Source organism: Saccostrea cucullata, unplaced genomic scaffold (assembly GCF_032062105.1).
Source record: "Saccostrea cucullata isolate Sc308-1 unplaced genomic scaffold, CSIRO_AGI_Scuc_v1 ctg1660, whole genome shotgun sequence".
Taxonomy (NCBI): Eukaryota; Metazoa; Mollusca; class Bivalvia; order Ostreida; family Ostreidae; genus Saccostrea; species Saccostrea cuccullata.
Window position 1 is genome coordinate 111,292 of NW_026922343.1, and position 19,107 is coordinate 130,398.

A 19,107-nucleotide genomic window follows, 5' to 3' on the forward strand; every position below is an offset into this window, starting at 1 on the left:
ATGTGCTTATTTGAGCTATTATCAATGCTTTTTTTCTTTAAATATATCAGACAGCTATAAAATTAATATTCTGCCAACTACATACAGAATAATGTATTCTAAATAGTGATTTGAAAATTTATATAATTTTTACTTCATATACTTTTTTATCGGCTTGTGACCAAAATATTGGCGAATTTTGATAATGACTCATATCAGACTAACAATTACAATAATTGCAGAACTTTTTTTTTATAATTTAATTCATGCATCTGATCAGCGTAATGTTTAATTCAGAAAAATTATCCATTAAAACTGAAATGATGTAACAGAACAAGATGTCCATGGGCCTTATACATGTGGGTCACCTGAGCATCATGTAACAACTTTCATCACAACTATTTACTAAGCATGCTTAGTTTGATTACTTAATACCCACAGACAGAGTAGGGGAACAAAAAAATGCATTAAAACTTATAAGCAATAATCACTAGTGCCCCCACCCCACATGAACCCTTGACCCTGGGACTACACATTTCACATTTTTAAAAAAAGGTAAGTACTAGTACTCCGAGTTTGATTTCAAAGCATTAATTTATTTTCAGTATATATAATATAATCATTAGAACTGCTTTCACTTTACAGGACCCCTGACCCAGGGGTCTTAAGGTCAGGGGTCAGGTCAGGGGTCTTAAGCTTGAAATTAAACAATTCTGGAAGAAGGATTCTTGCTCATCATAACTATGTGTAGGTAGTTCATCTACTCAATACCCAGGACCCAGTCGATAAAATGGGTAGCAACTGTTCCTTCGGCATGCGCTCGGCACTTTGAAGTGAAAGTTGCGGGTCTTTCGGATGAGACCTTAAAAACCGAGGCCCCGTGTCAGCGGCAGGCGTTGGCACGATAAAGATCCCTCACTGCTCAATGTCCCTGAATGCTGAGTAAAGGTCAAAATTTGAAGCACTTCACCGGCATACGGTGACGTCTCCATATGAGTGAAAAATTCTCGAGAGGGACGTAAAACAATATAAAATCAATCAATCAATACCCAGGAGCAGGGGAGGAAACAGAAACACTCCTAAATGTAATAAGGTGACTTAAAAAGATTTTTGTACTTTACCTGTAATTTTATTTTGAAAAACTTTTTAAAAATACCTTTTGGTCCTTCTTTTCCCCCACAGTTTTTACTCTTTTTAGATAAATGGGAGTGATCTAGTTTGTACCATCCAGTTACCAATGATGCATTATTGTGCTTCGAGAAACCAGTTGCCAATATCTTAGCCTGACATTGGAATGTCCCGGTAAGAGTATCACACAGATCCATTGGTATGGTAATTGTAAAATGGGCTACATTTGCTAAAGAAATATCAAAATCACATGCTGTTGGTAGTGGTGAAAAAATATAAAATACATAAGTGATTGTGTTTTATTTTTATCAGAATAACTTAATATGTGTTTAAAATTTTTAGGGCATTTTTAGAAACAGAATCTATTATAAAAAGGATAAATAGAAAACTTTGACTCCTGGCAAAAATAAATGGACACTTCAAAGCACAAATAAATTAAGGACAGATGATACAAACAAAAACTGGATGCCTGGATTGGTATATATTTTTTGGCCTTATTTCATTGAAAATGATGCAAATAATACATTTCTAGAACATAAAGTAATTGTTAACCTTCTGTGATGCTTGTAAAAACATTCTTATTATTCTATACTACGTAATTTCTTTCATATCAAATCGCTTTTCTTTTTGAAAATATAAAAAATAACAAATACGCGGTGAAACTCGTTCATTTTACTCATAAAAACATGACTCAAGTTGTTAGATCCAAATGTTTTGAATTTTTTTTGGTCTCATCAAAATATTCTCACCACTGCCTGTCTTAGCATCCCAAGCTTCACGCTTCTTTTTATCCAATAGAATACGAAACTGTGGAAACATTCGAAATCTGTACGGATGTACAAATAATGCTTTTTCCTTCACTAGGCCTGCCAAAATCACTCGTGCATTGGGCCAGTCATCCAATGGCTGATAGAAGAAGTAAAACTCAACCACCTTTATAATTTTTGCTTTGATTTCTTTCGTATCCACTTTGCACTGTAACGTCATGACGTAATCCTTTAATTTCTTCATATTTTCCAGTTATTTTAGTATAGCCACCTTTTAAAGAAAAATATTCATTCAGTCAATAGTGGACTTAAAAATTGTATAAGCTGTTAAGCTTTATAAGCGTCATAACATAACAACTAGGTGATCAAGTTGATAAAGAAAAAAAGATGGTAATGTTTGGTTATGTCATTAAAATATGTTTACAAATATGAGAATAATATAATTTTGTTTGCCTCTCACTGGTTAAAGAATATCCAAAAGGGAGAAACACAAATTATTTATGCATAACCTGGTTTGCTATGGGGATCCCCCCCCCCCCTTGACAACCAGTTGAATCCATCTGTATCTATGCAATCCTCTCATTTTCTACTTCAGGATTTATGGAAAATTCTAGATTCAATTAATGTACCTTTAATTTCAAACAGTAAGTCAGTAACTCGATCTTACCACATTTGAACAAACAATGTCATGTACCTACCCTTCCCTCCCATCACTTCCGTTACTAATTTCGTATATATTGACAGCGAATTTGAAATCATAAAACGCAACGAAAATTTACTCCCACAACTAGTTGTTTAATAATTCAGAAAAAAAAATCAGAAGGAATGGCTCTTATTCTTGGCCAAATTATTCGAGTATAACCTACTTTGGGTCAGTTTCATTTTTTTTTTTTTTTTGATTCGCGAAAATTATTCGAATATAACTGGTTTAGGTCAGTTTACGCTTTTTTATAATCCGCTTTGCGAATTATAAATCGTAAACTGACCCAAACCAGGTTACACTCGAATGATTTTCCCCAAAATTAGAGCCCTTCCTTAAATGAATAGGGTGTAATGGGGGTGTCCTCAATATTTCATTGTGCAAGAAAGTAAACATACTTTTATACCACTTAAATTAAAATGTTAATGTTGCATCTTAATTGTCTTGCATCCATTTCACTTTATGACAAATTTACTTGGTACAGGATATATAAAATCAGAGGCCCTATCTAGCTAGAGCATCAACATTAACTTTAGTTAGTTTAACCTTAGGATTAAATTGTTATTTGCAAGGTTAATTGTCTGATTGTATGTTGTTAGATTTCTTATTCAAGATTATCTTCTCTCATGTATAGAGATGTCATCTGCACGAGTATTTGTCCTACAATGTATACATTTATCTGGTGTTTTAGTTGAAGCACTAAATGATCTTTATTGTGCCAATGCCACAGTGAAACAAAATCCAATGTTAATTAAGGAATGACTCTAATTCTTGGCCATATTATCGAGTATAATCTGGTTTGGGTCAGTTTACGCTTTATAATCCGCGAAGCGGATTATAAAAAAGCGTAAACTGACCCAAACCAGATTATACTCGATAATATGGCCAAGAATTAAAGTCATTCCTTATAATTTAATTTTAAAATAATTAAACAACTTTTGATGTAAAATTGTGTTGCTTTTTATAAGTTCAAATTTACCGCGCAATAATACAAACGTAGTAAGGGAAGTGATTTGAAGAGAGGGGAGGTAATAACTGATACATAGATCTAGCAGTCATGATGTTTGTTTACATGAGGTAAGAACGAGTAATTCTTTAAAGTTGAAGGTACATTTATTAAATCTGGAATTTTCCATGGATTCCGAGGACTGGAAATGAGGGGACTGCATGGATATGATGACTAAGCTGGTCGTCAAGGGGGTGTGTCCCCATACCAAACCAGATTATACAAAATGTTTTGCGTTCCTTTTTGGAAATCAACCAATGAGAGGCGAGAATACAAACAAAATTAAATTATTTGTTGATGTTCAAGGATTTAAAGGTCTTATTACATGAAATGTACATTTGACTTAGAAAGCCATAGCATATATAACAAGTTCAGAAGTTAAGACAAAGGTTAAAAAGTTCAGAAGTTAAGGCAAAGGCTCAAGTTTTGTAAAATTTGCATAAAAAGGGGCCAAAAGATCAATGTTAGGGAATAACCCAACAATACTGCCTACAAATTATTTTTTTTGTACAATATGCAATTTAAAAAGATATGGGAAAATGTTACCGGGAAATGACAAACATTAAATTTTCAGACCAACTAGTGGTACTGTGAGCATTGAGCTCACTAAATGATACCCCTCGCCTCCCATATGTATAAAACGATAGTGTCCATGTTTTGGTATGTGAATTCAGTGGTATGAGAGGAGTTTCTGATAAGAGATAAGTACCCCAAAGCGTAACAGACAAACGGCCGGACGGACGGACATACCGAATACTATATACACTCCCGCTTTTCAAGTGGGGGGTATAATTAAATGTGGTAAGGATGAAACAATTCAGCACACATACCAACACTCTTTGATGATCTTTGTTTTGCATCTTCTCCAGAAACTAAAAAAAGTATAATGTTTTTGTTATCCTTTGGAAAAAATGCTCAGTTTTATAACAATTTGATTTCTTGAACATTATAATACATTATTAGCTCTTATAGGTCTTTGTTGAGTGTTTTTCAATTCTGATATATGATAACCTGATGCAACATACGACAATCTTGCAGATTTCAAGTAGAGGTCTGGCAGAGTATCCTACATAAAATGAAAATAATATTCAAGATAAAATAAGCATGAAAAAGAATTTCAATGATATTTTTATGCGCCCGGATCGATATATCCGGGGCGTATATAGTTTTTGTCCTGTCTGTCTGTTTGTCTGTTTGTTTGTTTGTCTGCAAACTTGTCTGCAAACTTTAACCTTCGCCATAACTTTTAAACCATAAAAGATAGAAACTTCATATTTAGTATACATACTAAACTAATTTAGCTCTTTCAAATGACACCAAGGTCAATGGCCTTCTGGCCTTGACTGTGACCTATATGCTAAAAATAGCTTTTTATCTGCAAACTATAGTCTTCGCCTTTACTTTTGAACCATGAAAGATAGAAACTTCATATTTGGTTTGCATACTACACTTTTTAAACCCTTTCAAATGACATCAAGTTCAAGGACCTTGTGACCTTTACTGTGACCTATATCCTAAAAATAGTTTTTTGTAACTTTGCCATAACTTTCGAACAATAGAAGATAGAGACTGTGCATTTAGTATGCATACTCCACTAATTAATTTATTTCAAATGACACCAAGGTCAATGACCTTGTGACCTTTACTGTGACCTTTATGCTAAAAATATATTTTTTCGAAACTTTGTCATAACTTTTGAACCACAAGAGATAGAGACTTCATATTTGGTATCCATACTTTACTAATTAATTTCTTTCAAATGACACCAAGGTCAATGACCTTGACTGTGACATATATGCTAAAATAGCTTTTTAAAAAGATTTGTTGCCGCCGGACGCATAGTGTTTCACAAACACATCTTGTTTTCTAGAGTGTTGATTGTTTCCAAAAATAAACATACCAAAAGTTGAAGGTACAGCTTCTCTCCCTTTTTCTTTTGTGAATCACCTGTAAAATATCGTAAATCTGGGAATTTTTGCTTGTAAATAATTTTTTGCAATTTTGCAAGGTCATTGCAATCACATTAATATTTTTCTTAAAAATAATTCAACAATAAGAAAATGTAATCAAAGTAGTGGTCATTCGCAAATTTTTGAAACGTAAAAATTAATCAACAGCATTTTGAGCAAGATTCGCAAAATAATTACCAGATTTACGGTAAGTACAATCTTAAAAAAGATGTGAATATGTCTCTTCTTAAACATCCCACCCCTACTCCTAGATAGTTTAAGGATTCTAGGTCTCATACTGTACAAGTCATCATTTGGACACAATTTGTCTTATTATAGCTATAGAAATTAAAAATTAGGTCAATGTGATCTACTTTTGGAATTTTACTTATCTTGCTTCCAGACACATTACCTAAACGCCTTTAATGTCTGATGGTCCTGGGCCTTACAATATAAAAGATATGGACAAGTACTGTAGATCATTTAATTTTCGCGAAACTTTACTTCCGCGAGATAGTCATTGACTCTTTATTAGCGGGAAAAACTTTTCACGAGTTGTGGTCATTGCTCTATATAATCTTTTGGAATTCTAATATGCGCGAGAATGAAATTTTCGCGAGCATACCGTCTCGCGTAATTAGGCGGAAATAGCTTTTTAAAAGAATATTGAAGAAATTTTAATTTCAATGAACATGGCATCATCATTCATCAAAATACAAAACAATACAGACAATTATTTTTCTCTTTGTAGTCTATTTGTCTGCCGCATTATATCAAAATCAGACCAAATCTGTATTATGAGTAGTATTTCATTTTTTATGCGCCAACATCGATAGATCCGAGGCGTCTATTGTTTTTGTCCTGTCTCTTTAGGTGTTTGTCTGTCTGTAGTCAACTTTGTCCCCCGCCATAACTTTAGAACCACAACACATAGAGACTTCATACTCCACTAATTAACTTCTTTAAAAAAAACCACCAAGGTCAATGACCTTGTGACCTTGATTGTGACCTGTATGATAAAAATAGCTTTTTTTGTACTTTCTTTCCGCCGGGCACATCTTGTTTTTTTTATTATTATTTTCAGTAATCACTTAACATTGTTCACCAAAAAATAATAATGTATACAAATGTATTCTACTCGTAAGCCAACTTATATTGAAATCTGTTATCAGTCCAAAAGTATAGGAGAAACATGTTTAAGATATGTTTTTATTCAGACAGACAGATGGACAGCTATATAACTGTCAAAAGGCCAAACGGACACTTTACTATCGCATAGGCTCCTCTGGTCTCTGACCAGTAGAGCTAAAAATAAAAAAAAAGAAAATGAAAAGAATGAGAGTCATTTTTAGATAGGTAAATAATGCAATATAAAGATAAAGACAGTACAACATGAATACATTAACATACATTTTGAACTTACTCCTCCGTCCTGAGCTTTATCTGCATTAAAATAAGCATAGATGGGATATATTTTTCCGAAGAGCTTTACTACAGCCTCACATCGAAACTGGCCAGGAGAGTCACACTCATCCATTATGAAGTACATCTGTAGATAATTGTTCCCTGTAATATATATATTCACATCCTGTTCCTGTGAACTTTAAACTAACATTTATTTAGTATTATCTAAATTCTCATGAATACAACGCTCATGAAAAAATCATAATTTTAAGCGTTTTATTACAAATAAACAAGCATGCACACAATTCAAAAAATAGAATTAAACACTCTTTGGTGTTGTGATCACTTAAGTTCAAAGTTAATATGTTGAAAATATCTTATCTAAAGAAAAGCATTTATTTAATCCAGTTTAAAGCATGGACATAGAATGTCCTCTTAATTATTTCAGAATGTGCATCTAAATTAATATTTGGAACCCACGTTGTCCCAGCGTAAAGCTCAGCAGCTAATTATAAAATTGACACCATCATTTAGTTGGCAGTATAATAATTGGACCAACGTTGGCTCAATATATAAATATCCCATCTTTGAAACACCTAAACAAAATGACACTCTTGCTAACATCGGGCCAACGTTGGGCAAACATTCTACCACCAACTTGATAAGACACTTTCTGTAAGGGTGTATTACAAACATTGGGCAAACGTTGGCCCAACATACTACTACCAACTTGATAAGACACTTTAATTCTTTAAGGGTGTATTACAAGCATCTGGCCAACGTTGGGTCAACTTACTACTACCATCTTGATAAGATACTTTCTTTAAAGGTGTATTACAAACATCGGGCCAACGTTTGGCCAACATACTAATAACAATTTGAAAAAAAAACACTTTCTTTAAGGGTGTATTATGAACATTGGGACAACGTTGGACCAACATCAGTATTCTACTTTCTTCGGAAAGTAAAGTGATTGGAAGTTGCTTACGTTGGTCAACGTTGGACCAACATAGGAATTCTGTCATGGTCGAGGAGGTTGACGTGGTAACACTGGTCCAACGTTGTTCCCCCAACGCCAACCATACAACCTTTTCCCAGTGTTGGCCCAACATAGCAGGGGCGTAGTATCCGGGGGGGCCAGCCCCCCCCCCCCCCCCCCCCCCCCCCCCCCCCCCCCCCCCCCCCCCCCCCCCCCCCCCCCCCCCCCCCCCACGAAATAGGATTTTCGACTTCGGGCAAGTTTTACCCTTTTTTTTTTTTTTTTTTGCTTGTCAACTTTTTCAGGTAAGTAAAAAAAAATTTTTCTCTGCCTGGCCCCCCCCACTTTCAAAAACGATGCTACGCCACTGCATAGTCATGCTATCTGGGAACGGTCTTAAAATTATTTAAAACAGGAGCCGAGGTCCATTGCTTTTAAGTAATGGAGCGCTACCTGTATATTAACCAGCGTAAAATCCACCTTTTTAAAAACTTGTATTTATTGTTCCTTAATACATAATAAAGAATATGTGATTCAAAATACACTCTTTATTAGTTTATGTACAAAATAGTGGTACTAATATGTATTTCAAATATATATAGATAGAAATTAATGGAGGTGAAGAAATGTACTGAAGTTACTTAAAATTAATTTCGATCAACAGCTTCGATAGCACAGTAAGAAGAGTACAATGATTCAGTCTAAATGATTTGACTTAATATTTTCTTTCAATTAAAACACATGACAGACCGTAATTTTTTTTTTCTATCCAATTTCGTATTGTTTTTAAAACTCAGTTTTGGATATGACCCTTTATATACGTGAAATGGCAGATCTTTTGATTTTTTGGACTCGTTTCTTCCTTTTGAAAGGTGTTTTTTCAAGTTTAAAAAATGAAACAAGTCAAAAGGCCACAGATCTGGCCAATATTTTTAATGTAAAAAATATTACTGTTTATCCCCCAAAAACCTCTTTACTCTTCAGGGCGTGCGGGTTTGGACGCTGTCATGAAGAAATTTAATGAAGTGGTATCCTGATTCTGGTTCCTCTCTCTCATTCACTAAAAACTAATTTGCAACAAAAAATTGCCCTCTAGACTCTTTCAGAAATTAATCTGACTTCCCGAATAGGAATTTGAACAACAAGACCACTAATATTTAAGAAAACTGCATATAAATCTGTCTTTTTGTTCTTGCAATCCTCTGCTCTTCACAGACCTTTGCTATCTGTGTCAAGTATATCTCATTGTAAATTATGTTTCCTGGGTTTTAAGCAATACATTCAGGTTTCATTATCTGTTTGAATTTCAAACAAACGTGGATAACTACAATTACTGATATTTTGAAATAATTGTTTAGATATTCTTACACGTTTTCGTTTCACTCATTTTTCAAAGCATAGGGTAACCTTTGAGTACTAAGCTTTTTTACCGTCGGTTTCTTTAAAACACTGTGAACTAATCCCGAAATGATGTCTATTAAATTTGCTATGTCTTAAAGTCATACATCATCAGTGATTATTTGTTGAAATTTGGCAAACAGTACATTATTAGTTACACAGTCCCAAGCCGAGTCCCAATACGGATTTCCATTTCACACCCTGTATGAATCCGTATTAGGTCACTAACTGACTGTGTTACGAATTTATCCCGCTGAAGACCTTTATCGATATAAAAAAATATTTGTGCATATTATGAAAATATGAAATTTTAATCCAATAACAATCAACATAAAATATCGTTACAGTAACAAGAAAATTAACTAAACTACCTACGTAAACCGTTTCTTAGCCGCCATTTTTATTTACAATAACAACGCTGCGAACGGAATCGCGTGCCCGATTTTCATATTAAGCCTCGACGGAGACGTAATACGGAAAATTTCAGGGTGTCATGTGATCAGCTTTTATCCAATCAGCAATCTACAAATTTGTCTGAAGCGGGATAATAGTTGATATATTTTTAGTTGGCAAGGACGGTACCAATATATGATGCCCATTATATTATTTTATCATTGAATTCCATCTGCTCATTTGTCTATAAACAGACATTGGTTGCCGTAAATGCTACATATTTCAGTGAATATTTCTTTGGGATTCTTAACGAGTTTTAAAGCAGCTTTAATAAAGTGTTTAATTTAACTCTAGTTTACTGATTCTTTACCATTCATTTTTAATGCAGTGTCTCGATTAGCCCTTGTTTTCCAGCTTCTCACAATGAAACAGAGTGATTAAAAGTGGTCACATAAATTGTTATAAAATCATTTAAGATTCATTAATGCGGAAAAGCCAAACTAAATGTTATGTGATACACTGTATATGTATTGTATGTCATTCAGTTCAGGACATTATTTATTAAACAGCCCTCGTACACTACCCCACCATGTTTCCATATAGATGTGAACGGTCTTAGGTTTGCTGTTCTTAAGAAGAAAACTTTTAAAGAGTTTTTGTATTTAGTCCTGATGAAAACTTTGAAGAATTTTGCAAACCAATTATGGCCCCAATCCTTGCCCTAGGGGTCATGATTTGAACAAACTTGAATATACACCACCTGACGATGCTTCAACACGAGTTTAATCTTTACTGGCCCAGTGGTTCTCGAAAAGGAGACTTTTAAAGATTTTTCCTAAGTATTTATGTCAAACTTGGATCGAAAACATGTAAAAAGTTTACAGACAGACAGACGGACTAAAGAAAAAATGTGATCAGAAAAGCTCACTTGAGCTTTCAGCTCCGGTAAGCTAAAATTGCTCTAATTTTTCATTTTTTTTTTACGATAATCCACCCTTGTAAGTGGATGTGGCCATTCATTTAAAAAAAAAAACAGGAATCCCCTTTACCAAAGAATATTTTGTGGTGAATTTGGTTGAAATTGGCACGGTGATTCTTGAGAAGAAGATAATAATGTTAAAAGTTTGCATACAATGACTGCGACAAAAACAACAACAAGAACAACAATGACGATAGACAACAGGCAAATTTTGATCAGAAAAACTCACTTGAGCCAGATGAGCAAAAAAGGGAGATAATTTTCACCATGTATTTGCAAACTTTAGCATTAAAGTTTAGATATGCGCCTTCTTATATCTTTTTGCATTTATTTTTTAACATTGGTTATAGTATTTATTCAAATCAATAAATGGTTTTAAACTTCACACTCACGTTTATGTTTCATTTTTAACTGATGTTCTCCGCCCTGATTTTCTGCAGCACACAATATATGAGGCTTAACTTCTTTTATAAGATCACTCCTGGGTTGCCATCTTATGTTAGTTAAACCCATTTTATCATAATCGAGTAAACCTGCACCTGCAATAGCAGCAATACAGACAACTAACTAATTTAATACAATGATCCCAAGAATTTACATGGCATCCATCATCCTGTATTTCTGTCTGTCACGTCCTATATCTTAAAAACTGTAAGAGGTACAGGTTAAATATTTTGCACATATATTGCTTGGTACTAAAGCTTTTGTTAATTTTATGGTTATTAACCTTGTGAATCATGACCATGACATTTGACTTTCTTACTTCAAAATATTTCTTAGTACCAAAATAAAGCAATTTTTTATATTTAAGAGGTAAAATTAGGCTATTTAGCCTATGTACACTATTTGTCATAAAACATGGCCATCATTATTCACATCTTTAATGAAACGTTGGGGATTATAAAGCATAAACCGACCCAGACCAGGTTATACCTAAATAATTTGGCCAAGAATTAAAATTTCATTCCTTATAATTTAATTATAAAATCATTAAACAACTACAGGTGTCAAATTTTGTTGCTTTTTATTTTATGAGATCAAATTTGCGCTCAATAAAACAACCATGTACGTACATGTGAGAGAAGTAATGGGAAGGAAAGGAAAATAAAAACTGATGTATCGGCTAGCAGCCATATTGATCGTTTACACAATGTCATGTTGAGATCGAGTTCGTGCAAAATTACATTTTGAAATTAAAGATATACATTTATTGAATCTTAAATTTTCCATGAAACCGAAGACTGGAATGAGAGTACAATGCATGGATACAGATGATTCAGCTGGTTGTCAGGGAGGTGTATCCCCATACCAAATCAGGTTATACAGAAATTATTTGTGTTCCTTTCTTGATATTAACCAATCATAGGCTAGAAAACAAACATTATAATTAAATTAAATCGTTACTGAAACTACAAAGCAGGCAACACAATTGTGGTCCTTGGAACACTCTTATTTTATATTGTAACATTACAGACTATGTGTTTATAATAAGTCCTAGATAAATAAATGGTGTGTTGCAGGTTCCCGGATCAACCCTAGAATATAGAAGTTGACCTTGAAAAAATATTTCTGCCAATATCTTTCCAGGAGTCACCTATTGCAGTATTACTTTTAGAAATCCTAATCTGAATCACTTCCCTGCTTGAAAAACGCATATTAAACACATATTAATCTTAAAATTTTTGAAAGGATTTCTCTGGGGAATGCTTGCTAATATTTTAATTAAAATTTTGATTTCCTATATATTGTAGCCCCCCCCCCCCCCCAATCCTTCTCATGGGAATAATGATTTAAATAATTGAGACTCTATACTACCCAAAGATGCTTCAACATAAAGTTCAGCTACTCTGTCCAAGTCGTTCTTGAGAAGATTTTTTTTCTACATCGTCTTATAATTATATAACAATGAAAAACTGTATTCCCTATTGTGGTTCCACCATTCCCCAGAGGGGTCATGACTGAAACAATTTAGATTATACACCGGAATATGCTAGGCCTGGTATGGTTAGCTTTTCTGGCCTAGTGGCTCTTGAACAAGAAGATTTTTAAAGAATTACCCTCTATATTTTAATCTAAAATTAGATTTCTTATTGTGGTCCCACCCTACCTCTGGGATTCATGATTTGAACAATTTAGAATCTACACTACACCAGGATGGTTCCAAATAAGTTTCAGTTTTTCTGGACCAGTATTGGTTCTTATTTCCCGGAAGGATTTATTTAATGACTCATCCTCTGGTTTTGTGTTTTCTTGATTACTCTGTATAGGACCCATTTTAAAGGGACTTGGTCCTTCATTATAATACTTTAAACTCCCATTAACCCAAGAATGCTCTGTACCAACTTTGCTTAAAATGTTGGCCTAATGGATCTTGAGAAGAAGTAAAAATTAGTAAAGCTAACAGATGGACGGACAGACAGCTAGATATATATACAGCTAGACAGACAGCTATTACTATTCATTAAAGGCCTCTGATCTCTGACCAGAAGATTCTGATCTAAAATGAGGATATCCTTACCTCCAATCATTTTGAAATCATCAGATGGTTTAGAATGCTTGGCACTCCACCATACAATGAAAAAAGAAGTCCATTCAGCTGCAGTAGAAGCCAGACCACTTTTTAGGTTATTGTGACATTTTACGGACACAATTTTTGATTTACCGATTAGTTTAACCTCTCCTGTCGCAAAAGTCTTAGCTGCAAGAGAAAATGATTCTAATATTGGCAAGATGCCAAAGGGGGCCACATCATCACCTGAGCACTGTAATTAGGTCATAAATTAACAAGAGACCCATGGGCCACATCGCTCAACTGAGTAGCATTGGCCATGCTGTTCTTTATCAGATTTCCCCACTTGTAAATAAAAACGGAGGAATAGAAAAAAATTCGGATTAAGAAAAAAGGATCATTTTGGAAGTAAATAAGCCAGGTACATTGTAGTTCTTCAAAACGAATTATATTATGAAGATTTATTGACAGTAGGAGCATGCTGTCAAGAACATTTTCACTGGTTGGAAATTTTATAGCAAACATAAGGTCCATGGGCCACAACGCTCACCTGAGTAGCCCTGACCATTCTCTTCTTTACCAGATTTTCCCCTAGTAATACATAATTGTGGCCCCATCCTACCTCAGGGGTCATAATTCAGACAATATATAATTTACACTAACCGAGGATGCTTTCGCATATGTTTCAGCTTTTCTGGCCCAGTGGTTCTTGAGAATAAGATTTTTAAAGATTTTTCCTATTTATTTCTATGTAAAACTTTGATTCCCTATTGTGACCCCGTCCTATTTCCAGGGGGTCATGATTTGAACATTTACAAATTGACACTACCCCAGTATGCTTCCATATAAGTTTTAGCTTTTTTGGCCAAATTGTGTTGAGAAGTAGTTTTTTTCCTAATCTACACTACCCTAGAATGCTTCAATATAATTTTCAGCTTTCCTGGTCCAGTGGTTCTTTAAAAGAAGATTTATAATGTTTTTCCTATTTATTTCTATGTAAAATTTTGATTTTTTGTTAAAAGATGATTTTTTTTTCAATTCATAATCTACACTACCGAGGGATGCTTCCATATAAATTTCAGCGTTTCTGGTCAAGTGGTTCTGGCCATTTATTTTAACAATTTAAACTCCCCTTCACCCAAGGATGCTTTGTACCAAGTTTGGTTACAATTCGCCCAGTGGGTCTTGAGAAGAAGTTGAAAACGTGAAAAGTTTACAGATGGACGGACAGACATACATCTCTGTATTTACGAATGGTGCATTGTGGGACTTTTAGATACTGACATAGTTTTGAAAAAGCACAAATGCTGTTGCCAAAAGTTTTTTGTTAATATATAACAAATATATATGTGTTCGAATATTTGCGGTACATGTATAGTTGCATGAACATCTTGCATACAAGTCAGTTAACCACCTTGAGTGATTTGAAAGGGATTTGTTAAGCTAAAGTGATTTGTTTGCAAATGTTTGAAATTATTTGATTACAATTTATTTGAAGTGATTTGGAAGTGATTTGTTAAACAGAAGTTATTTGTAAACAATGTATTCAGAGTGATTTCGTATACTGATTTCAGAAACGTGATTTGCTTACAATTTCTTAAAAGTGATTTGTTAGCTCATTTGCATTGGAATTTGCAATTTACTTACAAATAATTTTCCAATAACTGATTCATAAGCAATTTCTTGATGGGATTTGTTAGAGGATTTGGGTATAGTAACCTCTAGTTATTGAAGTATATCTCTAACACTGATACCTCAAATATAATGGATATATCCAAAGGATTCTAAAGTCCAAACAACTTATTTTGAAAGTCTTAATATTTCATCCCTGCCAGATCTCTCAATAAATCCTTAGATTTACTACATTGTCATTATTTTGAATATGAATCTACACTACCTGAGGGTGCTTCCATATAAATATGGCCAATTATAGCTTTGATGTTCTTGAGAAGGGCTTTCTTTTTTTAAAAATGTCCTATGTATGTATTCCTATTTAAAATTTGCCCACGCATTGTGTTCTGCCCTACCCCAAGGGGTCATGATTTGAAAAAAAAATGAATGAATCTACACTATGCCAAATCATGGCTCTGCTGTTTGTTCAGATGATTTATTGATATTTTTTAAATATATATTCTACGTATAACTGATTGTCCACCCTACCCGTCGAGTATTGATTTTAACAAAATGAGGTAAAGAAAATAAAAAAAAAAAAGTGGATCAAAGATCTGATTGGATCTACAGTATCTGAGGATGAAGCTGCTGCTACATATGACCAATAATACCTTTGCTTTCCTTGTAAAATTTGAGTCCTCCCCTGTAGCCTTGCCCCATCCCCAGGGGTCGGACTTGAAATACAATGGAATCTACACTACCTCTGAATGCGTTTGCATTTAAATATGACCAATAAATCCTTTGCTGTTCTACAGAAGAAAAGTTTGGTAGGTTGTTCATTAGTATATATATATATGTTAAAATTTGATTGTCGATTGTGGCTCCATCCCATCCCAGGGGTTGTGATTTAAAGCAGAATGATTGATTGATTGTATACTGTTTAACGCCCTTCTCCAGAACATTTCACTGATATGGAGACGTCACCATTGCCGGTGAAGGGCTGCAAATTTAGACCTATATTCGGCACTTACGGTCTTTGAGCAGGGAGGGATCTTTAACGTGCCACACCTGCTGTGACACGGAGCCTCGGTTTTTATACGGTCTCATCCGAAGGACCGCCCCATTTAGTCGCCTTTTACGACAAACAAGGGGTACTGAGGACGTATTCTAACCCGGATCCCCACGGGGCAATTTGAAGCAGACAAACTTCGGAATCTACACTACCTGAGAATGTTTCCCAATAATTTTCATCTTTATTGGCACACTGCAGCTTCTTGAGATAACAATTTTGAAAACATGCCACCAAATTATTTATATCTCCTCTTGAATGAGTGGATGGCCCTTCGGTAAGTTTGGTTAAAACTGACCAAGCCGTTCTGGAGAAGAAGTGAAAATGTAAAGTTTACAGACGGATGAAAAGACGGACTACTGACAAAATGTGATCAGAAAAGATCAGTTGAGCTTTTTTGCTCAGGTGAGCTAAAAAGAAAATTGTGCATTTCTCTTGCAAGACAAATCTGTTATCTTATATTTTTTTAGAATATTAGTTTTAATTCCGTATCTCACACAGTACTAAAATCTCAAATACCGCTTTGATATACTGAAGTAAAAGTACCAACTTCTCTGAGTAACCTCATCAAATATCAAATCCTCATATTTCTCTCTGATAGTTTTTTTTCCTTGATCCATTAAGAGGGTTCAAGATAGAGGATTGACTTGAATTATATCAGAAACTTTTCATAAATAAAAGAAAAATTATAAATCTTATATGTAAATATTTTCCTGGTTACTTGTCGTATCCTTAACGCCCATGCCTTTAGACCATCCCTTATATGTTTCCATCATCGTTTCCAGAGGACTATACTATTAAAAATTAAATAAAATTTCAAATTCATAAACAATTCATGAACAATTAAATCAAATGTCAACTTCTAAAATATCTTTCAACATGCATTTGTTGGTTGGGAAAAGGCTAGTTTATACCTTGTGTTCGCCTTCACATTCAGCCAACAGCATTACTAAATCTGAAAAAAGTGTGTTTCTAATTAGTGACATTCCTTTTTTATTATTTTCTCACGTCTGTATAAGCTTTACAAGTTTAGTTAGAACCAAGACAATGAACACATGCTGCTGTTTATAAAAATGTATACATTGTTTTCGTGCACTACAGTATTGGGCCTTAATACTATAATCAATATTACATCCCTGCCCCAATGATGGTTTCAAACTTAAACAAGAGGCCTATGGACCACATCGCTCACCCGCTCTCCTTGTGTGTTTAGCGATAGCGTTAGCGCGGTATGATAATTTGTCGGCACGGCCAGGTGTGTTATAGGACCGAAGACATCCCAAAATATGAATTCAATGCTTATATAATTATATTCTCTATTTTTTCTTCTCCATAATTGCTTATTTCGCTAATCTTTAATGTGAATTTATCGCCTTTCAAAACTGCCGTGGTTAATAGATGTACACTTGTAAGATCCGTTTGTAACGTCAAATGACGTTTCAAAGTTAAATTACGCAAACAAACATTGCGAGGTAAACAGTTACAAATTAAATCTTAACGCACATTACGTTATTTTTAAGGGTTATAGTTTTTCATTAAATTGAAATAAAACACTTTACATTTGGTGTTCCTAGAGCATTGAAATTGCATATATTTCCTACTATGTATTCTAACGCTCGGTGACAAGGTTCCGCGTGTGTTATTTAAACAATAAAATGCTTTCTGTGTTTGTTGTTACTGGAATGAACGGAAGCAGCTGTTGCAGAAAAAATACATAACCCGCGTAAGCGGGTTATGTAAATTTTTCTGCAATAGCTGCGACCGTTCATTACAGTAACAACAAACAAAGAAAGACATTTTATTGTTTATATTTATATCTGTTTAAATTATCATTTTAAGTAGGATTAAAAATATCAATTATTGTGTTAATGATGCGAACGTTTTTGTACGTTTCATTGATGGAACGGCCACTGATCAAGAAATCTGTACAGGTGATATGCCTAATGTAGTTTATGCAGGGATGAACGCAATGGGTTTTCTGAAGAAATAAAGAAGAAAATATTCAGTGGATGTAAATATAGAAAAATGAACGTCGTGGATTTCTAATGGATTTCATAAGGAAAATTACACTGAATGTAAATATATGAGTATGTTCATTACGTTTTTCATGTTGCCCCAAATGATATTCTGGCAACACAGGTACAGATCGAAATTGTCCGATAACGTCTGAAGATTAAAAATATTAACAGGTAACTTACAGAGGACAAAGTGCCAAAAATGAGCATTACGCCGACAACGGGAGATAACTCATAGGAAAAGTATATGAAATTCGTCCATAACAGTGACTTCACTGGCCCATACACTTGCATGTATGTATGTATTTTAATGTTTGTCTTTTGTATGTAACATGGTTTTATGTCAACATGTTTGGTGAATCAATAAAAAAAAAATTGAATTGAATTGAATATAAGCAAGTAAAGTAAGTAAAAGCAGAGATCACTAGTCGACCAAGCTGGGACTTTGGCATCCCTGAGCACAGGGGCTTATCACGAAATATTTACCTTCTTTTAAATATAGATACCCCTACTATAAAAACACACAAGGTGTATTTCAGTGGCGGATCCAGAAATTTTGAAGGGGAAGGAGGGGGGGGGGGCAGTTTGAGGTCAGGGTAGAGGCCCAAAGCATGCACACCAAAAAACATTGATTTAACAAATATTGTGTATTTTTGGACTCAAAAGGGGAGGCTTTAAATCCGCTAGTGTATTTTTAAAGCAGGGGTATCTATTTATAGAAGAAAAATATTTTGTGAAAAGCCCCTTGAACACTTTGCCCTGAGACAGTGAGTCAGTAAGAAACTCCACTGATGTTTAATAAAGACACTGCCAGTATTGTTTTAATTTCTCGATATCCTGTAATGATAATATTTTAAATGAATATTTGCTGACTTACACAAAAATTTCTTAATATCCATGACCATGGTAACTCCAAATTCGTCTGCATGGATTTCCTACATGTGTTCTGTAATTCATGTCTCACGAACCCGATCAATCGAAAAGAAAATAATGAAATGTGCTTGGCCTTGGCATAAAATGGGTCTTTAATTAAACAAATGTACCCCCCCCCCCCACCCCCCCCCCAAAAAATGTATAGCATGTTTGGTTTTTTTTTTCTGTCATAGACACAATTTTAATTTTTTTTATTAAGAAACAAAAAAAAAAAAAAAAAAAAAAGAAATACAATTTTTAACTGTACAAATAATTATTTAAATAAAAGGACCGATAAACGACAAGGGG

At 34.2% G+C, this 19,107-nt stretch overlaps 1 protein-coding gene and 1 long non-coding RNA gene across 2 annotated transcripts; both read right to left on the reverse strand.

Moving 5' to 3' along the window:
* Window positions 1-1,141: 1,141 nt before the first annotated feature.
* LOC134261648 (uncharacterized) lies at window positions 1,142-4,647 on the reverse strand. The gene is made up of 4 exons (XR_009990858.1): window positions 4,592-4,647; window positions 4,411-4,452; window positions 1,857-2,145; window positions 1,142-1,336 (listed from the first exon to the last, which is right to left on the reverse strand). It is a non-coding gene; the product is annotated as an uncharacterized LOC134261648 (long non-coding RNA).
* A 2,095-nt stretch (window positions 4,648-6,742) lies between these two features.
* LOC134261652 (uncharacterized) lies at window positions 6,743-18,819 on the reverse strand. The gene is made up of 7 exons (XM_062744068.1): window positions 18,764-18,819; window positions 16,786-16,826; window positions 16,593-16,665; window positions 13,201-13,380; window positions 11,075-11,221; window positions 6,940-7,095; window positions 6,743-6,834 (listed from the first exon to the last, which is right to left on the reverse strand). The coding sequence occupies exons 1-7, from the start codon at window positions 18,789-18,791 to the stop codon at window positions 6,743-6,745; spliced, it is 717 nt and encodes a 238-aa protein (XP_062600052.1). The 5' UTR covers window positions 18,792-18,819.
* Window positions 18,820-19,107: the final 288 nt, after the last annotated feature.